This window comes from Lycium ferocissimum, chromosome 7 (assembly GCF_029784015.1).
Source record: "Lycium ferocissimum isolate CSIRO_LF1 chromosome 7, AGI_CSIRO_Lferr_CH_V1, whole genome shotgun sequence".
Lineage (NCBI taxonomy): Eukaryota > Viridiplantae > Streptophyta > Magnoliopsida > Solanales > Solanaceae > Lycium > Lycium ferocissimum.
This window is the reverse complement of record NC_081348.1, coordinates 28,019,250-28,043,513: the sequence shown is the minus strand read 5'-3', so window position 1 is coordinate 28,043,513 and position 24,264 is coordinate 28,019,250. Positions and strand designations below refer to the sequence as shown.

At 34.0% G+C, this 24,264-nt stretch overlaps 3 protein-coding genes across 4 annotated transcripts; 1 reads left to right on the top strand and 2 right to left on the bottom strand.

Moving 5' to 3' along the window:
* Positions 1 to 7,489: 7,489 nt before the first annotated feature.
* On the top strand, positions 7,490 to 12,458 carry LOC132064145 (ras-related protein RABD2a-like). Its single transcript, XM_059457040.1, has 8 exons — positions 7,490 to 7,662; positions 8,594 to 8,666; positions 10,829 to 10,876; positions 11,006 to 11,053; positions 11,164 to 11,235; positions 11,339 to 11,494; positions 11,572 to 11,675; positions 12,095 to 12,458. Exons 1-8 carry the CDS (start codon positions 7,649 to 7,651, stop codon positions 12,189 to 12,191), a joined length of 612 nt encoding a protein of 203 aa, XP_059313023.1. The 5' UTR covers positions 7,490 to 7,648; the 3' UTR covers positions 12,192 to 12,458.
* Positions 12,459 to 12,858: 400 nt separating this feature from the next.
* LOC132064144 (4,5-DOPA dioxygenase extradiol-like) lies at positions 12,859 to 14,023 on the bottom strand. The gene has a single exon (XM_059457039.1). The coding sequence runs from the start codon at positions 13,905 to 13,907 to the stop codon at positions 13,083 to 13,085; it is 825 nt and encodes a 274-aa protein (XP_059313022.1). The 5' UTR covers positions 13,908 to 14,023; the 3' UTR covers positions 12,859 to 13,082.
* A 3,319-nt stretch (positions 14,024 to 17,342) lies between these two features.
* On the bottom strand, positions 17,343 to 22,194 carry LOC132064141 (RGG repeats nuclear RNA binding protein A-like). Of its 2 annotated transcripts, XM_059457037.1 has the most exons (8): positions 22,072 to 22,192; positions 21,985 to 22,041; positions 21,005 to 21,317; positions 20,852 to 20,917; positions 20,581 to 20,713; positions 18,368 to 18,523; positions 18,220 to 18,273; positions 17,343 to 17,723 (listed from the first exon to the last, which is right to left on the bottom strand). In XM_059457037.1, the coding sequence occupies exons 1-8, from the start codon at positions 22,163 to 22,165 to the stop codon at positions 17,538 to 17,540; spliced, it is 1,059 nt and encodes a 352-aa protein (XP_059313020.1). In that variant the 5' UTR covers positions 22,166 to 22,192; the 3' UTR covers positions 17,343 to 17,537. The 2 variants fall into 2 exon arrangements, with proteins under 2 accessions (XP_059313020.1, XP_059313019.1); XM_059457036.1 differs by having other exon boundaries at positions 21,985 to 22,194.
* Between the last annotated feature and the right edge of the window lie 2,070 nt (positions 22,195 to 24,264).

The following is a 24,264-nucleotide window of genomic DNA, read 5'->3' as shown; positions in this document are numbered from 1 at the left end:
CTTCCACAAATGTTTCCTCATTAAGCCCACGCCTAACAATACCACTACTACTACCGGCACCACGTCTTAATCTCTTTGACATTATTAAATAGAATTAATTTAAATCACAATCAAATAAATCACAACAAATTAAATTGCTAGAATTGAATTGCGTAAATTAAATTGCGAAAAATAAAGATAGAGTTGGAACGAAGGTACCAAATTGCCGGATTAATTTCCAACAAAGTGAAGGCGGCTAGAATTGCAAATCCACCAAAGTTACTTCGGATTGTTGCAAAATCACCAACTCCACCAACAATATTATAATTGCAAAATTAATAATTGAAACTATAATAAGACTTTGTAATATTTATTTGAGAGAAATATAAAGTGACTAATTATTGCAAAGTAACTATAATTGAGAGATTGAGATTTGAGAGAAAGAGAAGAGTGAATTGGTGTGAATTAAAATGAAAATGAAGAAGGGTTTATATAGGGGTGAGGGATGGGTTAAAGTGTAAAAAAAAAGTTTGGGGGGTTGGAGGGGGCCAAAAATTAATTATTTGACCGTTTGGCAACGGCCATTTTTGTAAATGGACCGGTGCCAACCGGTCCAATTTCGGCCACCTTACCCCAACTACGTTTTTTAAAAAAAAAAAAATTTTAATTTAACCAGAGTTAAACCGTCCGGCTTCGGTTTCAAAAATGGAACCGGAATTGAAAACAATTAACGGTTAACCGGTTCTGTTCTTCCTGCCTTCCCGTTCGGTTTTTTTGATTGACGGCTTAGGTCCAATGTCCATTTACTTGATTGTTTCAGATCTATGCAATTCGTGCTATGGGCCTTGATGTATCGCACACATCTTCTAACAAAGTTTAATATGGATCTACCGAAGTTATCTCTAACATCTAAGAAAAAAATTCGGTACTTTGAATTGACCTTGAGGAAAAAAGTGCATAATTTGGATCTTTCCCTTATTAGAAAACTAGGCTATATATGTAATCAATAGCTTTTTTTCCCGGAATATCTTTTATTTCTCTCGGAATTATTAAGATCATGTGGAATTCTTAGATCCTTGGAATCATCGAAATCTTTTTCAAATGTCCTATATCCCTTATGAGGAGAATGTGCTCCCTTTTATTTGCGATCTAAGGTTTTGGTTGCAGTAGTTGTAACCTCTAGTTAGTTAACCTAACCGACTTTGATTTTGAATATTATAGTATTTGATTTAATTAATTAATTCGACTTCATTATTTCAGAATGTTGATTTGGGCGGACATATCTTGAATTTAAGACTAAGGCCCAAGTATTTTCTTTGAGAATAGTACAAAAAATTGAAGAAATGAAGAATATATTTAGGGGGAAGATAAATATGTAACATTGGATGTAAATGAAGTAGGTGGTTATATTCGATTGGCGAGCAAAAAATGTGATTTAATGCTGGTACAGAGGGAAAAGGGCAATCAAATCAAGTTGAAGTTTTGTTAGTTTAGACTTCAATTTCATCCCCAAGAAGCAATCAAATCAAGTTAAGAAGCATTTATCTTTTTTCTCTTTTTTTTTGACATTTTTCTCCTATTTTTAGATTATTTTGGTTGATTTCTGCTACCAATTAATGTCTATTATCAATAAAAGCCCAATTAAATATAAAAATCAACCAGTCCAGCCCACGTAGCAACTCCAATTAAGTCTGGACCGGCCTCACGTAGCATCCCCTGTAATGCTATATTAAGTCTCTTGTAATAAAATCCAATTAAAGTACACTTAGGGCCTGTTTGGAAAGCCACCTGGTAATTGGAATTGGTGTAACTACTAGGGTAGTAGTAATTACACAATAGTGTAATTACAACGATTGCTTGTTTGTCATAACGTAATTACGGTGTAATTACAAGCGTCTTTGTTTGGTTTCACCAAAGTGTAATTAGTGATCAGTTTAATTTAAAAATAAAATTTAATTATAAAAAATTTAAAATTAATATTTAAAAATATTGCCTTTATAAATGATATTAAATTAGTTATTTAATAGCACATTGTTTCTTGAAAATATATTAATTAATAATCATATATTTGTAACTAATATTGTAACAAAAATAATTGATATATATATTTTTTAAAATAAGATATTTTAATTAATTATAAAACTTAAAAGAAGACTTTTTTGGTGAGAACATTATGGATTAGTTGTTTGACAAAAAAATAATATTAATAAATATAATGCCATAACATTATTCAAATGTTTGACACAAAAAATCCATCAAATGTAAGTGAAAAATAAACAACATGCAATGTGAAAGCAAATAACTTAAAATTGGAAAAATAACCTAAATTCAAAATCCAAAAGAAAAAGTTCAACATAATACTCTTATGTCAAATTCCAACATTACATAAGTAAGTTCCAACGTAACATAAGTAAATAATTCAAAAGAAAGGAAAAATATAAGTCTATAACCTCATTTGAAATTCTACTTTAATAATGTCACTCGTTATATGTCAAGTTTGTTAATGACCATTCTTTCCAATATTAAGAGGTGTAGTTTCAAATATTAGAATAATAACAAGGTTATGCTAAATGAATAAAATAAAATTAAAAAAAATACGAGCAATTACGTGGAACCACAAGAAGTAAAGGTTGGGAATGAGAAGAAAGAAAATGAAAAATAAATAATATAAAAAGAAAAATTCATTTTAAAAAATAAAAATAATTCAAAAGTAAAACTAAAAAAGAAATTAAAATAATAGAAATAAAAAAAATATTAAAAATAAAAAAAATTAAAATAATAGAAATTAAAAATAAAAAGAAATTAAAGTAAAAAAATAAACAAACTAAAAAGTAACCCTGTAATTACATGGTGTAATTACACCCAATTCTCAGCCCCCCCTTGAGAATTAGAGAGTGTAATTACACCCTATCAATTACACTTAATGTAATTACTTGGTCAAACAAATAGGCCAAACTGTGTAATTACACCCAATTCCAATTACCTGGGTGGCTTTCCAAAGAGGCCCTTAATGCTCATTGAATTGTAATTACTCAAATATACGTTAGTTTCATTTCATCTTATGTTTACTAATTGAATTGGATACTATAAATAGTAAAGCACATTCATCCGCTCCATAACATTCTCCCTTTTCATTTGAAACTCTTTCCACAAGAAGTTTATCTCCGTTATGTTTTTTCTCATTATTATTGTTTTTGCCACAATTATTAATTATATATAATTCTGGTGTGCAATTTTTATCTGTTCGGAATGGGAGGAGAGTGACATATGGTCTTATTTGTGTGAAGTATTCTTCAAATTCAAGCTTGAAGAATACATTGCCATTAGCGATATATCAAATTTTGTTAATACATTTGTTTGTTGCAAGCCTGTACATAGTTATGGTGTGAATTCAAATGTTATAATTTTATCTTTTCTGGATAAATGCCCTATTTTAATTTTTTGGGAATAATTGTACTAATTTTATATTGGACTTAGGTTTTTTTTTTCATTATTTATAAATAAAAAAATGTAATTTCATTTCCATTATAATTACTCAAAGAATAACTCTTGAAAAATATTGAAGTTCCTTCATCGAAACTATTTATTGACATGTAGCTTTTATAAGCTAAAAAAAAAAGGTTTTTGAACAAGAAGATGAAGGTAAAGAATCATAACTAAGATTACTTATGAAGTGGTTTTTGGACGGCTTACACCATAGTGTTTATTGTTGGTTTGGCTTGGGAGACTCAAAAGGAGACGATGAAAGCTCGGGAAAAATTAAGTACCTTGAACAGTTTGGTGAACTCTTAGAGTCCGACAGACATCACTGGTAAGATAGTAAAAGAATTCAATATTATCATTCTAAGCATATTTACAATAGTGTAGAGCTAAGCAAGCATCGTTTATCACATTACTATCAAAAGAATTGTTGTATTAATTTTTTAAATTAGAAAGTGATATTATAAGTAATAAAGATTGTGTAAGAGCGCAAGCGCTATTTATCATGATTCACTTGCTTTGTGCATATAAATCATGGTAGTTTTAAATTATATAATTTATCTTTTTTTAACCTTGTATCATGTCCCTTCATGTATAGATATTCCAAAATAGGATAACTAACTCTATAGTTTCAAAACAAGAGCTTATTTCAATTAACCAGTTTTAAAGATTTTGCTAAAAGAGACTCATCGTAGGCTAATTACATTGTTTACTAATATTATAGATGCATTCTTTATTGATCGATTGTTATTATGCACGAAAATTAAAAACCCAAGTCTTTCATTTTTCCTTTTCTTTTTTACTCAAAATCATAACACATCATTATTTATTGTGCTCAATATTAACAACTTAGATTATTTGATATTCTGAGACGTCGAAAGGTGAGAAGAAAAAATAACAAAGGATAGAATGGAAGAAATGTGTCTTTTCTTGAATTGGAGCTTATTTGATGCAGTAAGATTTTAGGGTGACATTAATGAATAGAAATGGTTAAAAAAGAAGACGGGAATAACAGTAAAAAAGAATTAAAAGGGGACAAATACTGCACCTTGAGTTCCCAATTATTCCCAAAAATTCATGTATGTATGAAAATTACGCATACACGCACACGCATTCTCTTTCTTTTATCCACTTTTAGAATATGCTAATGAAAAATGGTGCTCATCTAATAAATTCTATTATAAATAAATAAATTATGTATAAATTAAAAGATCATAAGAATATACATGAAATGAAAATTTTCATCTATTCTATGTTTAATAACTTCATAAATTTACTAATGTTATTTATAACCCCGCGAAGCGCGGCCTTCTTCACTAGTTGCTTAATATTACTAGCAGAAAGGATGATTTTACATCAATTTCATATGATCCATTGGCTCTATTTCCACATTAACACCCTTAATCAAGACAAGAATGATGTTGGCTAAGTGCTAACATAGAAAATTAATCCTCTGTAGAACACTAATTAAGCTATCCGTGAAAATCATATTGCTTCTCTCACTCTTCTTCGTCTCTTGGTCAAGTTCTCTTGAGTCTTCGTTTTCTAAATTGATTAAACTATATTGTGGAGCTTCGAAACCTCTTGAATTCTTATTTGTAGTATACAGACATTAATGTTGTTTGGTGTCATATCAGTAAATTTCATGATTATCATCAATATTTGGCTTAAATTTTATTTTGTCTATTATATATATTTATGTCAATTAGTTGAAATGATATCCGAAATGATTAAAACATCAATCAAGTCTTACTTTCGAATTACTTCTACGGAATGATTATAAATTAATTAGTTTACACTATCGGTGTATCGAGCCATCTTTTAAAATGATTCTTCTAATGTTGTGGACCGATGACCACTGGTCAAGGGGTAATGATCGAATTTGCTCTCATATTATACATGTGTAATTACTAAAATTGAAGGAGACAATTTTCAACTTTAGTTAAATAGGAAGCAACAGTGTAATTGATTAATCCTCGTACTCATGGTCATACGATGAGGAGTAGTGATGGAATTTACTCTCATGTAATAATTAGTTATGATTTCCATAATTATTAAAATTGAAGGGGACATTTCTCGAATTTAAGTACAGTAGAAAGCACACAGTGTAATTGACTAATCTTCATATCAAGTATCAACGCCTTCTCTTTAAAATAACAAAAATGTAAAAGTATTTGATTTCAGTTAAAAATTTAACACGCTCTAATTACTATATTCAACATGAATTGTGGGAAACAGATTTATTAAATCAGCAGTGCCAATCCAAATTTCAAAACTTACAATACCAAAAATTACCAAAAACTCTTACTTACTCATTTGATCTTTGCCGATGATCTTATGGTCTTTTGCAAAGGCAACATGAGTTCAGTCACAAGGGTGGTGGAGGCATTATCATATTTCAGTGATGCAACTGGACTGCGGGCAAATATGGAGAAATCAAGCTTGTTTATAGCTGGAGTTGATGATCATACTAAACAACAATTGTTGGAAAAAACTGGGTTTGTCATTGGCACATTCCCAATCAGATATTTGGGCCTGCCTCTGTCATCTAAAGGGTGGAGCAAGATGGAGTGCAAGCAACTCACTGAGAAATTAACCAGTAGAATCACCACAGCCTATGCTAAACAATTATCTTATGCAGGGAGACTCCAAATTATTAATGCTGTGTTGTTCTCCATTTATAGCTTCTGGGGCTAAGTATTTATATTGCCACCAAGTGTGTTGAAAGAAGTTGATCAGAAATGCAGGGAATATCTGTGCGGAAACAAAAGGGAGGCAAGAAATATAGCACTGGTTTCTTGGGATACGATATGCTTTCCTAAGAAACTAGGTGGTCTAAATGTCAAAGGTAGCAAAGTGTGGAATATGGCATCTGTTGGTTAGTTGTTATGGCACATAGCAGTGAAAAAGGATGTATTATGGGTTAAATGGGTCCATGGAGTGTATATGAAGCAAATTCTAAATATCTGGACTCATATACCTCCTGTGGATTCAAGCTGGTATTGGAAGAAGGTGAATGCTCTCAGAGTGGACATGCAGGGATGGTATTCTTAGGATACATACTTGCTGTCACAAAGAGGATAATATTCAATCACTAAGAGCTACAATGCTTTATTGGGTACACAAAGAAGACTTAGAACTGCAGAACTCATTTGGAGTAGAATTGCTCAACGGAAGCATAGATTTATCCTCTGGCTTGCTGTAAAGAACAGATTGCTGACTAAAGAGAGGCTCATTAGACTTCACATTCCAGTGGAGGATGCTACCTGTTGTTTATGTGATAAGCTGACTGAGGAAACACACAGTCACTTATTTGATAATTTTGAGTGGATCAAGAGGATGAGATGTGAAATAACACAATGGGCTGGTTTTCATATCCCAACAGGCAGTGCAAAACAGGTCTTGGAGAGAATTAAAGGGAAGCACTGGAAACAATTTCAGGAGGAGATAGCTGCAGCACTTTGGGGAGCAGTTATATACCATGTTTGGAAGGCTGGGAATTGGAGACTGTTTAAAGGAATAAATGTAAATATAGATACAGTGATAATACAAATTAAAAAAGAGTTTATGGATAGGCTAGAGATAGTAAGACAGTCCAAGAAGGCTCAGAGGAGTAATAGGTTGATACAGAGATTATTATGTAATTAGAGGTCTATTGGAGGCTTAACTCTCTTAACACCCTTCCTGAAAGGTGGTTGGAGTTTTAGGTGCTCTTTAGGTGTGATGGTTTTGGTTGTTAATGGTAATTTACATTAGTTACCAAAAAAAAAAAAAAAAATTACATAAAAATAGCAAAAATTAAATCAGAAACCATAAATTGATAAAAAAAAAATATATATATTGCAAAGTTGCACCTTCAATGTGAGTGCCTGTTAAATTATTATTTTTTGTACCTGTTAAATTATTATTTTTAACAAGTCCTTAAATATTAAACGTTGTTAAATATTTATCGAAGACAAAAAGTGTTCTATCTGACAAGTTTAAAGGACCACAATTATATTTAAGGGATTATTTTAGATCTAGCCAAAACATAAGGACATCTTCGTCATTTTGTCCTTTTACGTGTGTTGATTGCAGGAGCTCTTTGTCTCTCTCTCTCGGCCCTCAGCGTCTTTCAACAATTTTGCATCTGAAGAATCAGATTCCGCCCAATTCTCGCCGGTAAATCCACTCATATTCCGGCATCCCAATGAATACAGAATAGTAAGTTCCCTTCTCCATATTCCTTTTCTTATTTCCACAACTATCCCTTCTGATTACTTTCTGTTATTCAATTTCCTTTTCTAACTCTTTTTTCATTTCAATATTTTTATTCGATTAATTGAAAACATCCTTATGTGTATCGCAATAGTCAATTTCACCTATAAACCCTAAGTCACTGAAATCAGCAATCCAACGTCGTTTGAGAAGATTAAAAATACCTCAGGATTGAATTTCCTTGCTAAACAGGTAGTGATAATTTGTGCATTGTCTTACTAGCCTAAGTTATAGTATTCCCTTTTATCATTTTTTGACCTATTTCTATTCCCAAAAAATAAGTACTGTAGTAGTTATTTCAGGAAAGAATTTTGAAGAGTCATATAAATTGATCATATAAGGTGGAATGGATGGAGCATCAGTTTTTCTCATGAACTTCATTCTAGAATACATCTTGGTGTAATACAATATAACCATACTATAACAGTGTATGATGATCTTTATAATGTAAAAACTACTTTGTCTTGGTCTGCTGCTAATGTTGTGCAATAAAATTTACTCAAAAGCAAAGTAAATTTGAATATCTAGTGAGTAATATGTAAATGTAGAACTTCCGCAGTTTCATACAGTTATAGCGAAATCTAGTAGGAGGATCAAATTTAATCCCAAAATGGCCAGTAGATGTTGCCAAATTACGCATATATAGCCAGACAACAAACTTCTCTGCAATTGCGTTGACATAATAATTATTTCTTCCATTTCAAAAAAGTAATTGCATTTTCTTAATTGGTATGTCTATTAATGTTTGGTGCTTTCATTTCAAAAAAGTAATTGCATTTAGCTTTGCCATCTAGGGCAGTGCTTAAATATGTAACTTTTAACATCTGCAAGCTATTGGATCTATATTATAATTATATTTGTTGTGCTTCCCGTGCAGTGACTACCTGTTCAAGCTTTTGCTTATTGGCGATTCTGGTGTTGGGAAGTCATGTCTCCTTTTGAGATTTGCTGTAAGTTTTCCAATCTTGGAATTGTCTATACTGACTTTCTTCTTTAGTGCTTGTGTTACCTTTCTTTGTGTGACGTACCTACTGAAGTCGTGATTGACTAAATAAATGGAGGATTTAAGGAGCATCACGGCCATACAAACCGGCCGCTGGATTCTCCATGTCTTCATTTTTTGGTTCCATTTTCTTTTATTAACTTACGAAAAAAATCATTTTTATTGTTGAATTTGGGGAAAGTTCTCATTCATCTGTTTTTAATCCAGTAGTGCAGATCTTTTTGGGTGGTTCTGCGGTGTGCTTTTATTCTAACTTTCATTGTCCTATCTTTTTGAACCTCGAAGAACCTATTCCACCTTCAAAAATCCCCCTATTCCACAATACCCTAGGTCCTTCACCAAATTTTCATATTCAGAAGCCTAGACAGCAAAAGTAATGACCAGTATGAATAAGAAATTAACTTTTCAGAAGCTTAATTGCAAATTTATTGTGAGTGGCGTTTGCTTTCTGTTGTATGTATTGTAAAAGGGAAAAGGAATGAAAATGATATGATTGAATGGAACAGCAAACCGGTTTCAATTCAGTTCAAGCATGCAATGCTACAATCTGCAGCAATTGCCGATAGCCTTCTTGAAATTACAAATCCAATCCAACTTTGTACTCATGTACCATAATTCTAGTCGTATCTCATTGTTTGAGGTCATTTGGTCCCATCTTTGGTCTTAAATTGGACTTAGATTATCCACTTGTATTAGAAGCTGCACAAAGCATTATAAGTTGCAATTTTACCCTTTCAAAATGATGACATAATATCTATAAACTTTGGTCAAAGATGACCTCTTTGACTCTTAGGGAAGTGAAGGACAATTATGGGACAGAATAAGTACCATCTGACCCCACTTGTGGGATTACACTGGGTATGTTGTTGTAATAAGTACCATATGAAGCTAATTTAAGTATACTGTCTTGGTTTAAGAATTTTGTCTTTTATTTGCTATAATAATAGCCATCGCAATTCTTTTTTTATTTTTGATGGGTAATCTCCATGTAAATTCTATTGAAAGTATATCTGGTGAATACCTATAGTGTTTGACAATCTATGTCTACAATGAAAATGCCACTTAAAGATGTCAAATGTAGTGGAATATAGTGATTTTGAATCATGTATGTGAGAGATGCAGGATATAATCAATGAGGTAAACGCTTGCTTATTTAATGTAAATACATAGAGCTTACTGTCAAACTGACCTGAAACCAAATTTGATACTGCTATTCCCTGCATTAAAATATTTATTTTAAAGTTTTAAAGTTCACGATCCTCACTGTGGTTCTTTTTAACTTCTTAAAAAGGGAAGGAAGGGAGTTGTTACTTTTTATCCTTTCCGGACGTACCGTCTTATCACCATAAAAATGCCACATGACAGTTCCTTTTCTGCCAGTTTCTTTCCTGTGATTGGTCCATCTACTGTGTTGTTTGCCACACGGACAGCAGTTTCCCTTGCCATGGACGCAGGGTGGTCTAAATCATTTTATTTGTTGCTTTGCGATAACGGATCTGGAATGACCATCTGGCGTGAGGGTGTCATTAGAAAATTGTTCTGAAATATCCGTCTCCTTTTCTCTTTTTCTTTTTGGGGTGTGGCATACATGGATTATCATTGATTAAAGACGGGTCATTCTTCTAGTAATGTCAGAGAATTGTTTCGTCTTTGACCCCTCGTCATTGTCTGTTGTCATAAGTGAAGAATGAGGAAAATCCTGGACTTTCCAACTGCTAGAGTCTACTTGAGTGCCCTGGTGGAGTTGCTCGCTTGCTTTACAATAAAGCTGAAATTAAGGATCACCATCTCGTAGAAAATTACTCCTCCCATGATAGTTGCTCCTTCCAATAGAGAATAAGAAAGAAGTGAAACTTAAATGTACAACAAACATGCATGTACATAATTCAGAGGCATGGTCATTGTATGAAGTTTCATGTTCGCCCTGTAAACATCTGGATGATTATGATGAACTTATTGCTGGTTGTGTAGCTTTCATTGTTAGAGATTCTTAATCGTGAACTCAGTGATTCTCACCCTGCTGAAAAGTTTATCAGAATATAGTTTAATGTCGTTTCAAGTTTTCTTCTGCAAATGTTAGCTGACTGTTTTGTCTCTTTTTACCATCAGGATGACACATATCAGGAGAGCTACATAAGCACAATAGGAGTCGATTTTGTAAGATACTTTAATAGTTGATGCGCTACTCGATTTACACATGGTTGAAATTCTTTGATGTTTTCAGCCAGAGCATTTTTACCTCTATGTTATCACGATTTTACTAAATGTCCCAATAATTTTGTGTAGAAAATCAGGACAGTAGAGCAAGATGGGAAGACCATTAAGCTTCAGATTGTAAGACTTACCTGTACTTCTGCTTCAGGCCTTTCATGTTACAGATTTCGTTGCGCTGAACTTTTAATGAAATCAAGATATTGGTGTTTTCTATTTTTGCCACTGTTTAGTGGGATACTGCTGGACAAGAGCGTTTTAGGACTATCACTAGCAGCTACTATCGTGGAGCCCATGGCATAATAGTGAGTAGTGACCTTATTTTTTCTTAAGAAAATATAAATAGTAATTAGTTGCCTGTAGAGTTTAATGTCAACTGCTTTCTGTACCTATTGACATTCTTTCTAGGTTGTTTATGATGTGACGGATCAGGAGAGCTTCAATAATGTGAAGCAGTGGCTGAGTGAAATTGATCGTTATGCTACCCCAAATGTTAACAAAATTCTTGTTGGGAACAAATCTGACCTCGTTGCTAATAGAGTTGTGTCATATGAAATGGCTAAGGTGAATCATCTTCTTGCAGATATTTAATGATCCTTTGTCTTTAAATGGAAACAATCTTATACTAAATTTATTTTTAGGCCTTTGCTGATGAAATTGGTATTCCATTCTTGGAGACCAGTGCGAAAGATGCTAGTAATGTAGAACAGTCTTTCATGGCTATGACTGCTGCTATCAAGAATAGGTAAATGCGTTCCTCATATTTAAATTGTGCTATTATTGGTGTCTTTTATAGCCTATCCAAGTTGTGGCCTGATTGTTGATTAAATTCAATTACTTCTGTTTTCTGGGAGACAGATACTTATTGACTTTTATCACTTGCTTTTCTGACAATTGTTTGGTACAGAAAATTGAGAGAGATTTTAGATAGCAAATGTAGTCATCTTCCAGTTAGGATCCAATTTGATGCCATAAAATGGATTTAAACATGGTCATGGAAATGCAACCATTATAGCATCTACACACACCAAAAAGAAAAATTCTAAATGGAAGATATAGCAGTTAGCTTGGTTTTGGCCTCATCCCATGTAATACTCCACTTGATACTATAACAGGTCCCCCAAATAATCTTTTATTTCCTTCTCTTTGGCTTCCTGATTGCAGTATGGCAAGTCAACCGGCCACAAATTCTGCCCAGCCTCCAACCGTAAATATTCGCGGACAGCCTGTCAGTCAGAATAGTGGTTGCTGCTCGTCTTGATTACAAGAGAACGTCCGCTATTTGCTTGCTGGCTCATCCATGACATGTCTGCTGTATTCTCACTAATCAACAACAATGTTTACCCTTGTGGCCTTGTCGTGCAAATCCTTACAGCTAGATATATCCTTTTATTTCTTGATAAAAGTATCTTTTTCTTGAAGTGTACAAATTGGAACATAATGATCTTAGCATTATTTGTTGAACTTTGATATTTAGGCGTGCTTCTGCTTAACATCTTTAAATAAATCTCTCATAGTTCAGCAGAAAGCTATACTGGTGAACATGCAAATGCTCTCAAACGTCTCTGTGACCAACTCTTTTTTATCGTGTGTCACGGAGGGTCAGCATTTCATAAAAAATGTGCTTAGCACAGACGCCTATTTGATTGGCGTCGTCCCTTATTATTATTATTATTATTATGGCCGACATTATCGTGGTCCCCGTAATCTTCTTTGCCCAACATTAGCATGGTGCCTTAGCTCTTCTCTACTGTGGACAGTGTGTGAGCGTCTAAACTAATTTGCCCGTACTCGAGAGAATATGGCAATCTATGCGTAAAGATATATGGGACATGCCTACTTGCTTTGGATTGCTTTACAGGAGAAGACACGTTTTGGAATTTTGAACTTCAATTTGAACAGTTCTAGTTATGCATATGAAGAAGAAATTACCACGCAGAAGTAATTAGTTTTTCTTATTAATGGATCAAGGTCAAATCATCACCATTTGCTCATAGAGCGACAGAGATACATTCAAAGCCATTAAATATTTGCTCATAGAACGATAGAGATATACATTCAAAGCCATTAAATACGGCTCGAGTTATTTGATACATCTAAATGCTTTTGAACAGATAAAGTATGCACATTAACATTCTTCAGTCAGCAAAGGCTACTTGGGCTGGGACTCAAACTTGTAGGAGGCGTAAGAAAGAGCATGTCTGCTCCAGCTATGATGAATAAGTTCAGCTTTGGCATTTTCACCAGCTGCACCCATTGCAACATGTAAGGGATACAGGTGGTCAGGGTATGGGTGTGCAAGTTTGGCACAAGGTGCTTTTGTCATATAGTGGTTTACATCTTCATACCTTCCATTAACAAGTGATTCCTTAAGCCAATTGTCAAAGTCCATAGCCCAAGAAGCGACACCAGACGCATCACTTAAAGCCCTCAAGTTGTGAGTTGCAGATCCAGAACCAACTATGAGGACACCCTCTTCCTTGAGAGGGGCCAATGCTTTACCAATATTAAAATGATGGGTTCCATCCTTCTTTGTCTGGACAGAAAGCTGGCACACTGGGATGTCAGCCTCTGGATACATGAGCATAAGAGGCACCCATGCACCGTGGTCCAGGCCTCGTTTATCATCTTGGTGCACTTGCTTGAATCCAGATGACTTGAGCAGTTCCTTTACCCTTTTGGCTAATTTTGGTGCTCCTGGTGCTTGGTATTTTAACTGGTACATCTGTTGGGGGAAGTTATAGAAGTCATGAATAGTATCATTGAGGCCAGTGATGCAATTCACAGTAGGCTCTGAAGTCTCCCAATGACCAGAGATAACCAAGATGGAATTGGGCTTCTGTGCGAAGTCTTTCTCTCTGAAGCATTTCAAGAAATGTCTAGCGGGTAAAGAATCATCTATCGAAAGCATTGGTGAACCATGTGATATGAAGAAGGTTTCTTTCAAAGGTACCGCCATTTGGCTTCCCATTTCCATCAAGATCCAAACTCAATTTTCTAGATTGGCCCTTTTGATTGGTTCTGCTATTTATTCACACCTGCACTCACCTATCACCATCCAGATCTCTCACCTACCACCATCCTTAACCGTCTGATCTTTTTTTAAGTCAAACTCATTTTACTACTATATATAAGGGACAATCAAGGGTATTTGTATAAAAGTTTTCAATTTAACGTTAAACTTTTTAATCAATTACTTTTTAGGTCTCAAATTTATTTTTTAAGGTCAAATTTATTTTTTATTACTTTACTTTTACTACTATATATACGGGAGAATTCCTATTTTTTGTAGTCTTCACGTGAATTTGTTTTTTACTCTTTTTACCCCTAATTAAATTTTTAATGGCTTTGTGAATCTTCACATATTTTGGTAAATTTTGAAAACTTTGAGGACTTTTTTCATGCCCCTAAAAGTGATGATTATGAAAAAGGTTATAGAGGCCCCTAAAAGCATACTCATACATTTTTTAATCTTTTATGTGAAAATATTATTAAACTTGTTTTAAATTATGTTTTTCTTTAAGAATTTATTATGAACACATAAAGAGTTATCATGTCATTCAATATTATCTTAATATAGGCTTAATTATTGAACTAAAATATTAGTCTTATAATACTATTTATTATTTATTTATCATTTGCTAATTTAATTTTTTATTTGTCCATTTAGTAATTTCTTTTTAATTTTCTCCTACAATCTTATGTCGTACATGCTGGTGAACGCAAATAATTTATAAAGATTTCACTTAAGTTTGGATAAAGTTTTAGATTAAGAAAATAAATATAAATTACTTATATCATTGTTAAATACTTCAAAAATGTAAATTACAGTCCCTCCATCTCAATCGAAAAAATGAATTTCGAAGTATGGTAGTTAATTAATAAATTTTATGTGCTCACACTATTAAAATAAAATTTATTTACTATATTAAAAGAGTAACTATAAAATATTAGTTTTATATATTTTGAAAATGTTTGAAAAAATAATGTAGTTAAAGAAAAACAATTTGATTTTCAAACAGTAATAATACTAGACAATTGCAAAAATTATATTTTTTTTTCTATTTCTTAAATATTAAAATATTTTGCAAAATATCGGATAATCAATATTTTATATAGTTTAGGATAAAATAGTTACGTTTAACATGAAAAAGTTATTACAATGTAGATTTCATAAAATGGTTTATTAGATTAAGAAAAGGTAAACAAATGTTATTTATTAACATACACCTTTTGGAAGGTAAAAGAAAGATTAGAGTCAGAACAATTAATTCTATTGACTTTTCAGTATTTTTTTTCTGATTTAACTTGAAAGAATCTACAAAAAAATTCTTGTAATATCAAGCCTTTGAATTATTTATATTTATTTGTAAGTTAACTTTATTGATTTCATCATGCAACAATATTTGCGCATCAAATATATTTGACATACATTGAATATTGTAATATCTTTGGTAAAAAATAAGTTAGCCAATATGGATTCAATTCAAAGAAACAAATGAAATTAATTTAACTTATGAAACCTCAATTTGGATGATCACAGACTTTAATTTCAAAAAATTTAAGTAAAATGGAAATTAGAAGAGCTTTCAAATGTTTGATTTTTTTTTTTTTTAAATCTAATATATAAACTAAGAAAGATACTTTCCTTTAATTTTCAGGTACGTTTTTGTACTTTCCTTTAATTTTCAGGTACGTTTTTGTACTTTAATATTTTAGAAGTCTTTCGAAGTATCAGATTGATGTTACAAAAACAAAGCAGCAAAAACAGATAAATTTAAAAGATATCTACAAATTAAAATTTTAACGTCAGTTTGGGCTCGAGCTTAGCGCGGCCCAAATGACACTAGTTACTTAAATAAAAGGGAAACGGGTCAAATATACCCCCTCTACTTTAATTTATTGTCTAATTTTGCCCTCCGTTAGCCAAAGTAATCAAATATACCCCTACCGTTAGCAAAGTTTCAAAAATACTCCTCATTTCTAACAAAGCAATCCAGTCATTAGAATTGGGTGACATGGACGCCACATGACATTTAACTTATTCTATGTGATGCCTACGTGGCAATTTTTTTAAAAACAATCTAGAAAATTATTTTTTTAAAATAAATCTGAAAAAAAATGACTTTTATTAAAAATCTGAAACTTTTTTGTTTTAATAAAACCCGTTTTTAAAAAATATATTCTCGAAAATTGGAATTTTTTTTTTAAAGTGTCCTAATTTCTTTTTTAAATCTGGAATAATTTTTTTTTAAATCATTTTCCAGATTTTTTTAATAAAAAAAATACAATTTTCCAGAAATTTTTTTTTAAGAAGCGAAAAAAATTTAGATTTTTAATAAAAACTATTTTTAACAGATTTGTAATGAAAAATCAATTTTCCAAATTAATTTTTAAAAAGTTGTCACATAGGCACCACATAGAATAAGTTAAATGCCATGTGGCGCCCATGTCACCGACTAGACTTATTTATGTGGAAATATGTTAGAAATGAGGATATTTTTGAAATTTTGCAAACGGTAGGAGTATATTTAGCCTCAACTTGTAATGGGAGGGGGTATATTTGACTACTTTAACTAACGGAAGACAAATTTAGCCAATAAATTAAAGTAGAAGGGTATATTTGACCCTTTTCCCTAAATAAAAAGATACCACGTGATCATTTGCTGAATTTTTTCGAAAAAAAGGGAGCTTTATATAGTTGTGTTACTTTCCGGTTACAAGGTCCACACTCCCACCCTCCCACCCTCTGCTATCCATGAGAGTGGGGGTAGTGAACTTAGTTAATTTGACTTCTTACCCATGACGAGAGATGTTCATGCTCTTTGAGTTCACTTAGAAGTAGATGCTTCTGTTGAGCCCAAAAAAATACATAATGATGAAAGATTTGCAGAGAATATCCATGAAAGAAAAGAACAATAGCCATTGTGACGGAAAATAGCAGGAACAACCTTCATTAGATGAAGAAAGACAAGTGACGAAATCCTTTTTAACAAGACTTGAGATACATTGAGAGGATGGAACAAAATAAGACAAGTCAAATAGACTCACCAAAAAACTGTTTAACCCCACCATAGGTCTGCACTCAAAGTCCCCCAACGGTTACTCGCTAGTCATCGCTATTATAATTTTGACTTAACAATCGTACAAGTATTCGTCCCTAATCAGGACACAATTACCCTGCTATCTTAGTCAACGCACAAGAAGTCAGATTAACTAATTACCGGTTTACCGCCATCCCAACACCCCCCCTCCCATGGATAGCGGAGGGTGGGAGTGGGGAAGCTGTAACTGGGAAGTTAATGCAACTACATAAAGCACCTTTTGTGGTATGTTTTTATTTAAGCAAAAGAGTTGGACTTAAAAAGAGAACATTACTATAAAAAAAACTTTCGAAGAAACAGCTCATGCGTTAAGTTAATGTGCTTCATATAACCCAGTATATCAAACGAGTGACACGTCAGGAAAAAAAGAAAAACACTACAGAGGGGATCACATGGAGGCAAGAAATTTACATTGAAGGCATAACCGTCAGAAACTGACATTTTCACTCGATTATTTTAGTCAATTTGCCTGTTGGACATGGGAGGAAAGCACTAACAAATCATCACTTGCCACCCAATGTAGGGAAGTGACCCGGATCTTCAATGGGAGGGGCAGCTTCCACATTGCTCGCCGTGTTGGCTCCACTGTAACCTCCTCTAGAACCACGGCCACGACCTCGACCTCGACCACCAGGTGCATAATACCTCTCACCCTCAGCAGGCTTCAAAAACTCATTAATGCTGACTGCCTAAAGCCAAAGAAAGATAAAAGAAGATTAGATTACAAATTTCTCTCATTTTTTGCTGATTGACGCCTCATCTCAATCAACTCCAGCCTGTCATGCACATGTATAAGAGTGGATAAAGGACTTCTTTCTATAAAAATTGTAGCATGGCACTATAAGAGCTATATATTAGCAAATCTAGAAGCATTACCAGAAATTTTGAAAGAAACAAAGGCCTGACTTGTAGAGGAAATACAACTTAAATATCCTCTCTACAACAGTGCTGACACATGATACCATTTTCATCGACACACATGCAACAGCATCCAAAAAGAGTACAAATAACTGTTTTTGTGCATAAAATCAATAACAATTATAACTGATTGGATGTGTTGTTCATATAACAATTGTAACAGACTGGACGCATGGTTCATAAAGCTTGGTAAAGCACTATTCAGCAGTATAAGAAAAGTATGTACTGGCTAAATAAGTATCAGGAACGCATATGCCGAAGAAGTACCTTCTTTGCCTTCTCTTCCTTCTCAGCAGACTCTCTTCGCTTATCCTTGGAGCCCTAAAAATCATGGCATAGAAGTATATCAAGCGATGCTTTTAAGATAACTAGGCATCAAACATGAGTAGAGGACAGAATGTCTCAAGAATTTCACCAATTTAATGAAGATTTCATCATCACTGGATTTCTTTGAAAGCTGTTGCATGGATGCAAACACTTTAGTGTCGACCTTCCTTTCCTCAGTTTTAAGTGCCTGCAAAGCCTTCCGTTTTTCTTCTAGCAACTTCTCGTACTCTTCAAGGGTCATCTCCTATTCATTCAAGGAACATGAATTACATTAACATGAAAGTAATGTACAAATTTACCTGAATTCTCTAACGATAAATCATCTGCTGCGAAGCACCAACTCTTTCAGTGAACTGGTAGCAACCAACAACAATGTCTTAAGTGCTAGTTCTATCACCTGCAACTCCACCATGTTTTAGGTACTAGTTCAACCACAACTAGAACTACACTTGGAAAGCTTCTACTACTAATGAAACTTCTGCCTGAACTACGTAAAAAAGCGCCTGAGTCTATTAATTTCAGCACAGAGAGCAATTAAAACGCGTGCTTCTGTACAGGCATATGCAAATGGAAAAACATTTAAAACATTTTGTACTGCAGAATAAATAATTATTACGCTCACGTTCAAAAGATGAAGGTGGCAGAGATGAGGATGCTCACATGTTTAGAAATGAAGTTATACGGGGCAAGGTGGGAGTGGCATCAGTGGCAGAAAAGATGAGGGAAGCAAGGCTGAGATGGTTCGGTCATGTGAAGAGGAGGGGTAAGGATGCACCAGTAAGGAGGTGTGAAAGGTTAGCAGTAGTAGGAGATAGGAGAGGCAGAGGTAGGCCGAAGAAGAATTGGGGGAGGTGATTAGACAAGGCATGGCACAACTTCAGCTGACTGAGGACATGACCTTAGATAGGAAGGTATGGAGGTTGAGGATTAGGGTAGAAGGTTAGTAGGTAGTGGAATTCACTTATCGCATAGTCTCTTATGCTTCGATGTGTTTTACTATTTATTGCTGCAGTTGTTTTGCCTCTTGTTATTAGCAATATTATTTAGTACTCACGTAGTTTCTTGTTGTTCGATGTGCATTACCATCTGTTGAACATTTGCATTGTATCTTGCTATTTTACAGCTATACCTTTTGTATCTGCTTCGAAGCACTTTTCTGTTCCTTTCACTTTCACTTTCTTTTCTCTTCTTTTCTTCTTCTCTCTTCTTTCTTTGAGCCGAAGGTCTTTCGGAAACAGCCTCTCTGCCCCACAAAGGCAGAGGTAAGGTTTGCGTACACCCTACCCTCCCAGACCCCACCTGTGGGTATCACACTGAGTATGTTGTTGTTGTTGTTGTTTAAACAAGAATCGTATTTTATATAAAAATACAAAGGACAACTACATAGATAAAGGAATTACAATGATTGAAATTAAGTGAAATAATTTATGAAGCAAAAACCATGTCAATCACGTTCAAAAACCTTTTTTTAATTAAAAAGCAACTGCATAGGCAATATTGGTCCAGTGCATGTCAATTGTCATAGCATACCACTCAATTGCTTTAGCATACTCCAATTGAGCAGTGTCCCAAACACGTACAAAAACCATTTTAAAGCTCATTTACTCCTATTAAAGAGCCCTGCTTAAATTTCTTCTAATGCAGCTGTAAGTTTCTAATTCAAATGTATTAGCTAAGTGTATTGTTAGTAAATTGTTCCTACCCATCCTAGCAAGTAGCAACTACTGTATTCAACCATAAGTGTTACTTTAACAATTAGCGTATTGCTTTGCAAGCTAAATTTATAGTTTAGTGCACTCCTCTTTGACAGAGTCCATGGTAATTGACGCCCATGCCTTGAATTCTTGGTGCTTGCAAAGAAGCGCCGGAAAAGAAAGCGAGTTCAGCCTGTGACGCACATTTAAGTCATAACTTAATAGCTCAAGCGCCCCTTTAGCAATATTATTCATAGCATATTTAAAGACATGTCCTTTAATGGCTTTAAGCGTGACCTTACCAAATGTGCTGAACAGAAAAGGTCTGATTGCACAACGTTCTTCTGTTAACAAAGCTGACAAGTTTGAACAAGCATTAAATATTTACTCTAATTGATGAGGAATTATCAGATTATAAAAGCAAAAGGTATTTTATAAACTTGCTACATTCACGGAGCCTTCAAAAGGAACGTGTTAAATTCTGATTGCTCAGGCTCTCTTAAGCATCTGTTTCTAGAGCATAGCATGTCTTAAATGACAAAGCGGCAACACAAGGATCTACAAAGTCCAATCAATATCGTATTGTGTATGATACAGAAGACTTCACCTTATTTTCAGGTTCCTTGTCCTCAGCTTCAGCAGCTGGATTCTCCTTCTTGTCGCCTCCTGCTTCTTCCTCTGCGGAGGGTTTCTCCACATTCAGATTTTTCTCGACTTCATTAGCTACTTCATCAGTCATCCTCAAATAGACAACACAGCAAATCAACAGATAGAACGTGGCATGATGTTCAAAGTTCAAACTAGGTAGTTAAGACTGATAGAACATGACATGATGTTCAAACTAGTTAGTTAAGGCTATGTAAGAAGGTAAAACTCACTGAGTAACTTCATCTGCTTCAGTTCCCCAATTTCCTCGGCCAGCTCCTTCACGCTTTATCTCACCTCTGCTCATAAAGTGAAAATTAAGTGCGACAGCTTTACAAATACGGTAAAAAAGGCGAGGGTAACACAGAAAAGAAAGATGTATCTACCCGCGGCCAGTACCACTATGGCGTTCAAATGTCCTACGAGGCCGGTCTCCCTCAGGCAATTCTCCATTACTAAAACCACTTTGACGACCACCACGGAAAGTACGGGGTCCACCATAACCACCACGTCTTTCAGACGGTCTTCCTCCTTCCACGTATTCACGTGCAGCTACACCACCAGAAAATTCTCTGTCGCGAGTAAAATTCTCATTGTTGGATGCTTCCCTATTAAACCCACCTCCACCACGACCACGGCTGTAGCCACGTCCACCGCCTCTACCTCCTCCACGTCCAAATTCTGTTTTTGCCTCCCTGACTACACAATTGAAATAGAAAAGCAATAAGTACAAATTAGAATACTTGCAAACAAAAAGAGGAAAAGAACCACAAGTGCAATGACTATAAACGGAAGCCTATAGGCAGATTGACCAGACCAGATCATTATTCAAGTGGACCCACTTAATTCCAGACAATTTGGTAGCACTTTTGAGAAACAATACACGACAAGCAACAAGTATGAGAACTATAAAAAAGAATAAATAGCAAACTGGTTAGCATCAGACACAAGAAGTGTATACATTAACAAGTGAAACGTCAAGGCCAAAAGGCATCAATGACAGCAGGAATGGGATTCTTCTCTTTCTTTTGAAGTTACAAGAAATAGGATAAAAGAATAATCCATCTGTTAACAAATATAGTAATAGTTAAATATATAACCATTTTTATATCAATAAACTCCATCTCAATCTCAAATTATAATTGGGATTCTTGTATTCATTCTGGTTTCATTCCATTCCATCACTGATATTTCTCTTATAAGGAAAACTACCAGTTATTCCAAACTGAAGGTTGTCGAAATATCAGACTAATCCCTACAAGGTCAAATATTGTTTCTTGTTGTTCATCTTCACCCCCTTAAACAATATGTTCGAGTTGTATCCACAAACATTTGAAACAAAATAAAAGGCTGAGGTGAAGCTCACCAGCTTGAGTCGGTGGAGGAGGCTTGGTGGGGAGCTTAGCCGGCTGCTTCTTAGCCGGCGGCGCCGGAGCTGAGGGTTTCTTAGCCGCTGGATCAACTTTTTGGAGGTGAAGAGCAATGAGGTTAGATGGATCATCGTTGTCATCATCACCCAGCAAATCAAATGGGTTCATATCCGCCATTTTCAACACTCGACAAACGCTAGTTCATCCGTATATCCATTATTTTATAATAATAATTGATGGAAAGGTTTTGCGAAACCCTAGCCGGTATCCAGTAGAGGAGGGAGAGTGTGTGTGGGTGACAGAGAGAGATGAGTCAGCGAACCCAATCTGCAATCGTATGTACGTGTTCTATGGAACCGCTGTGCTTTCCTTTTCATTTTTTATTTTTATTTTTTAAACTGAACACGTTAGTACTTCCTTGATTTTTTAAGTTTTTAATAAGGCTACTTAATTAATCTTTTCTTCTACTACTATTTAATGCTACGTTTCTTCCTCTACTTTGTTCTAGTTTATGCTACTTAAACCTATTTGATGCTACTTAACCTTACCTAATGCTACTCACCGCTACTTAATCATTATTTTCTTCTTCAACTATTTACTACTTCATGCTACTTACCATACTTAAGGCTACTTACCGCTACATAATCCCACTTTTTTTCCTCGGTTATGTGCTACTTTATGTTATTAATCATACTTAAACCTACTTAAAATATTTAATAAGGTTATTTAATCCTACTTAATCCATCTTTTATCTACTACTTACTGATACTTAAACTTACTTAATACTACTTAACCCTACTTAATAACACTGCTTAATTCATCTTTTTTTTCTACTACTTAATGTTACTTAAACCTTGTTAATGTTACTCAACCCTACTTAATGCTACTTAACCCTACTTAATCCATCTTTTTTTTTTTCTACTATATGATACTTTATGCTACTTAACCCTACTCAGGGATACTTAACGCTACTGAATCTCGCTTTTGTTCTTCACTATTTTCTACTTTATGCTACTTAACGCTACTTAAAAATACTTAATCCCACTTTTCTTCTTCTACTATGTTCTACTTTATGCCACGTAAATCTACTTAATGCTACTTAATCTTACTTAAAAAGGCTACTTAATCCATATTTTATTTTACTACTTAATGTTATTTAGACCTACTAAACGTTACTTAACCCTACTTAATTCATCTTTTTTTCTTCTACTATATATTACTTTATGTTGCTTAACCCTACTTAACGCTACTTAATCCCACTTTTGTTCTCCTACTATGTGCTACTTAACCCTGTTTAAAATTACTTAATTTGACTTTTCTTCTTCTATTATGTTCTACTTTATGCTACTTCCCTATTTAAGTCTATTAAAAATAATTAATTATGCTATTTAATTCATTTTTTATTCTACTACTCAATGCTACATAAACCTACTTAGTGCTACCTAACCCTATTTAATGCTACTTAACGATACTTAATACATCTTTTCTTCTTCTATTATATGTTATTTTATGCTACTTAATCTTACTTAAAGCTACTAAATGCTACCTAATTCCACTTTTGTTCTCCTGCTATGTGCTACTTAAAGCTACTTAACACTGCTTAATCTCACTTTTGTCCTCCTACTATGTGTTACTTTATGCTACTTAACCCTACTTAAAAATATTTAATCCCATTTTTCTTCTACTTGATGCTACTTAATACATATTTTCTTCTTCTATTGTATACTACTTTATGCTACTTAACCCTACTTAAGACCACTTAACACTACTTAATTCCACTTTTGTTCTCCTAATGTGCTACTTTATACTACTTAACCCTACTTAAGGCTATTTAAAAATACTAAATCTCACTTTTCTTCTTCTGCTATGTGCTACTTTATACTACTTAACCTGTCACGCCCGAACTCCAGGTATAACGCGCCTACTTAATATGTGATACCAAAACATACGAATGTGGAAATAACTAAACACGTACCGATATACTAAAGGTACGATTGAAATCATAATGCGGAAATACTTAGACAATGGAATACGAACGTAGCCAACATGGCTTAAACCAAAACAAGCGGACAATCGACAATAAATTTATGAAGCCTCAATGAATACAAAAAGGTAATGTTGCGGGGCTCATACAAGAGGCCGATTATACTACTCGACACATGTCGTTACTGCGTCGCGAGACGCGAACCAAGCAATAAAAGGACATCGACATTTGAATTGTACCGGTATGTAAAGCAATTGGAACAATAAAATCTGAAAAGCGATCTCACTTTTCT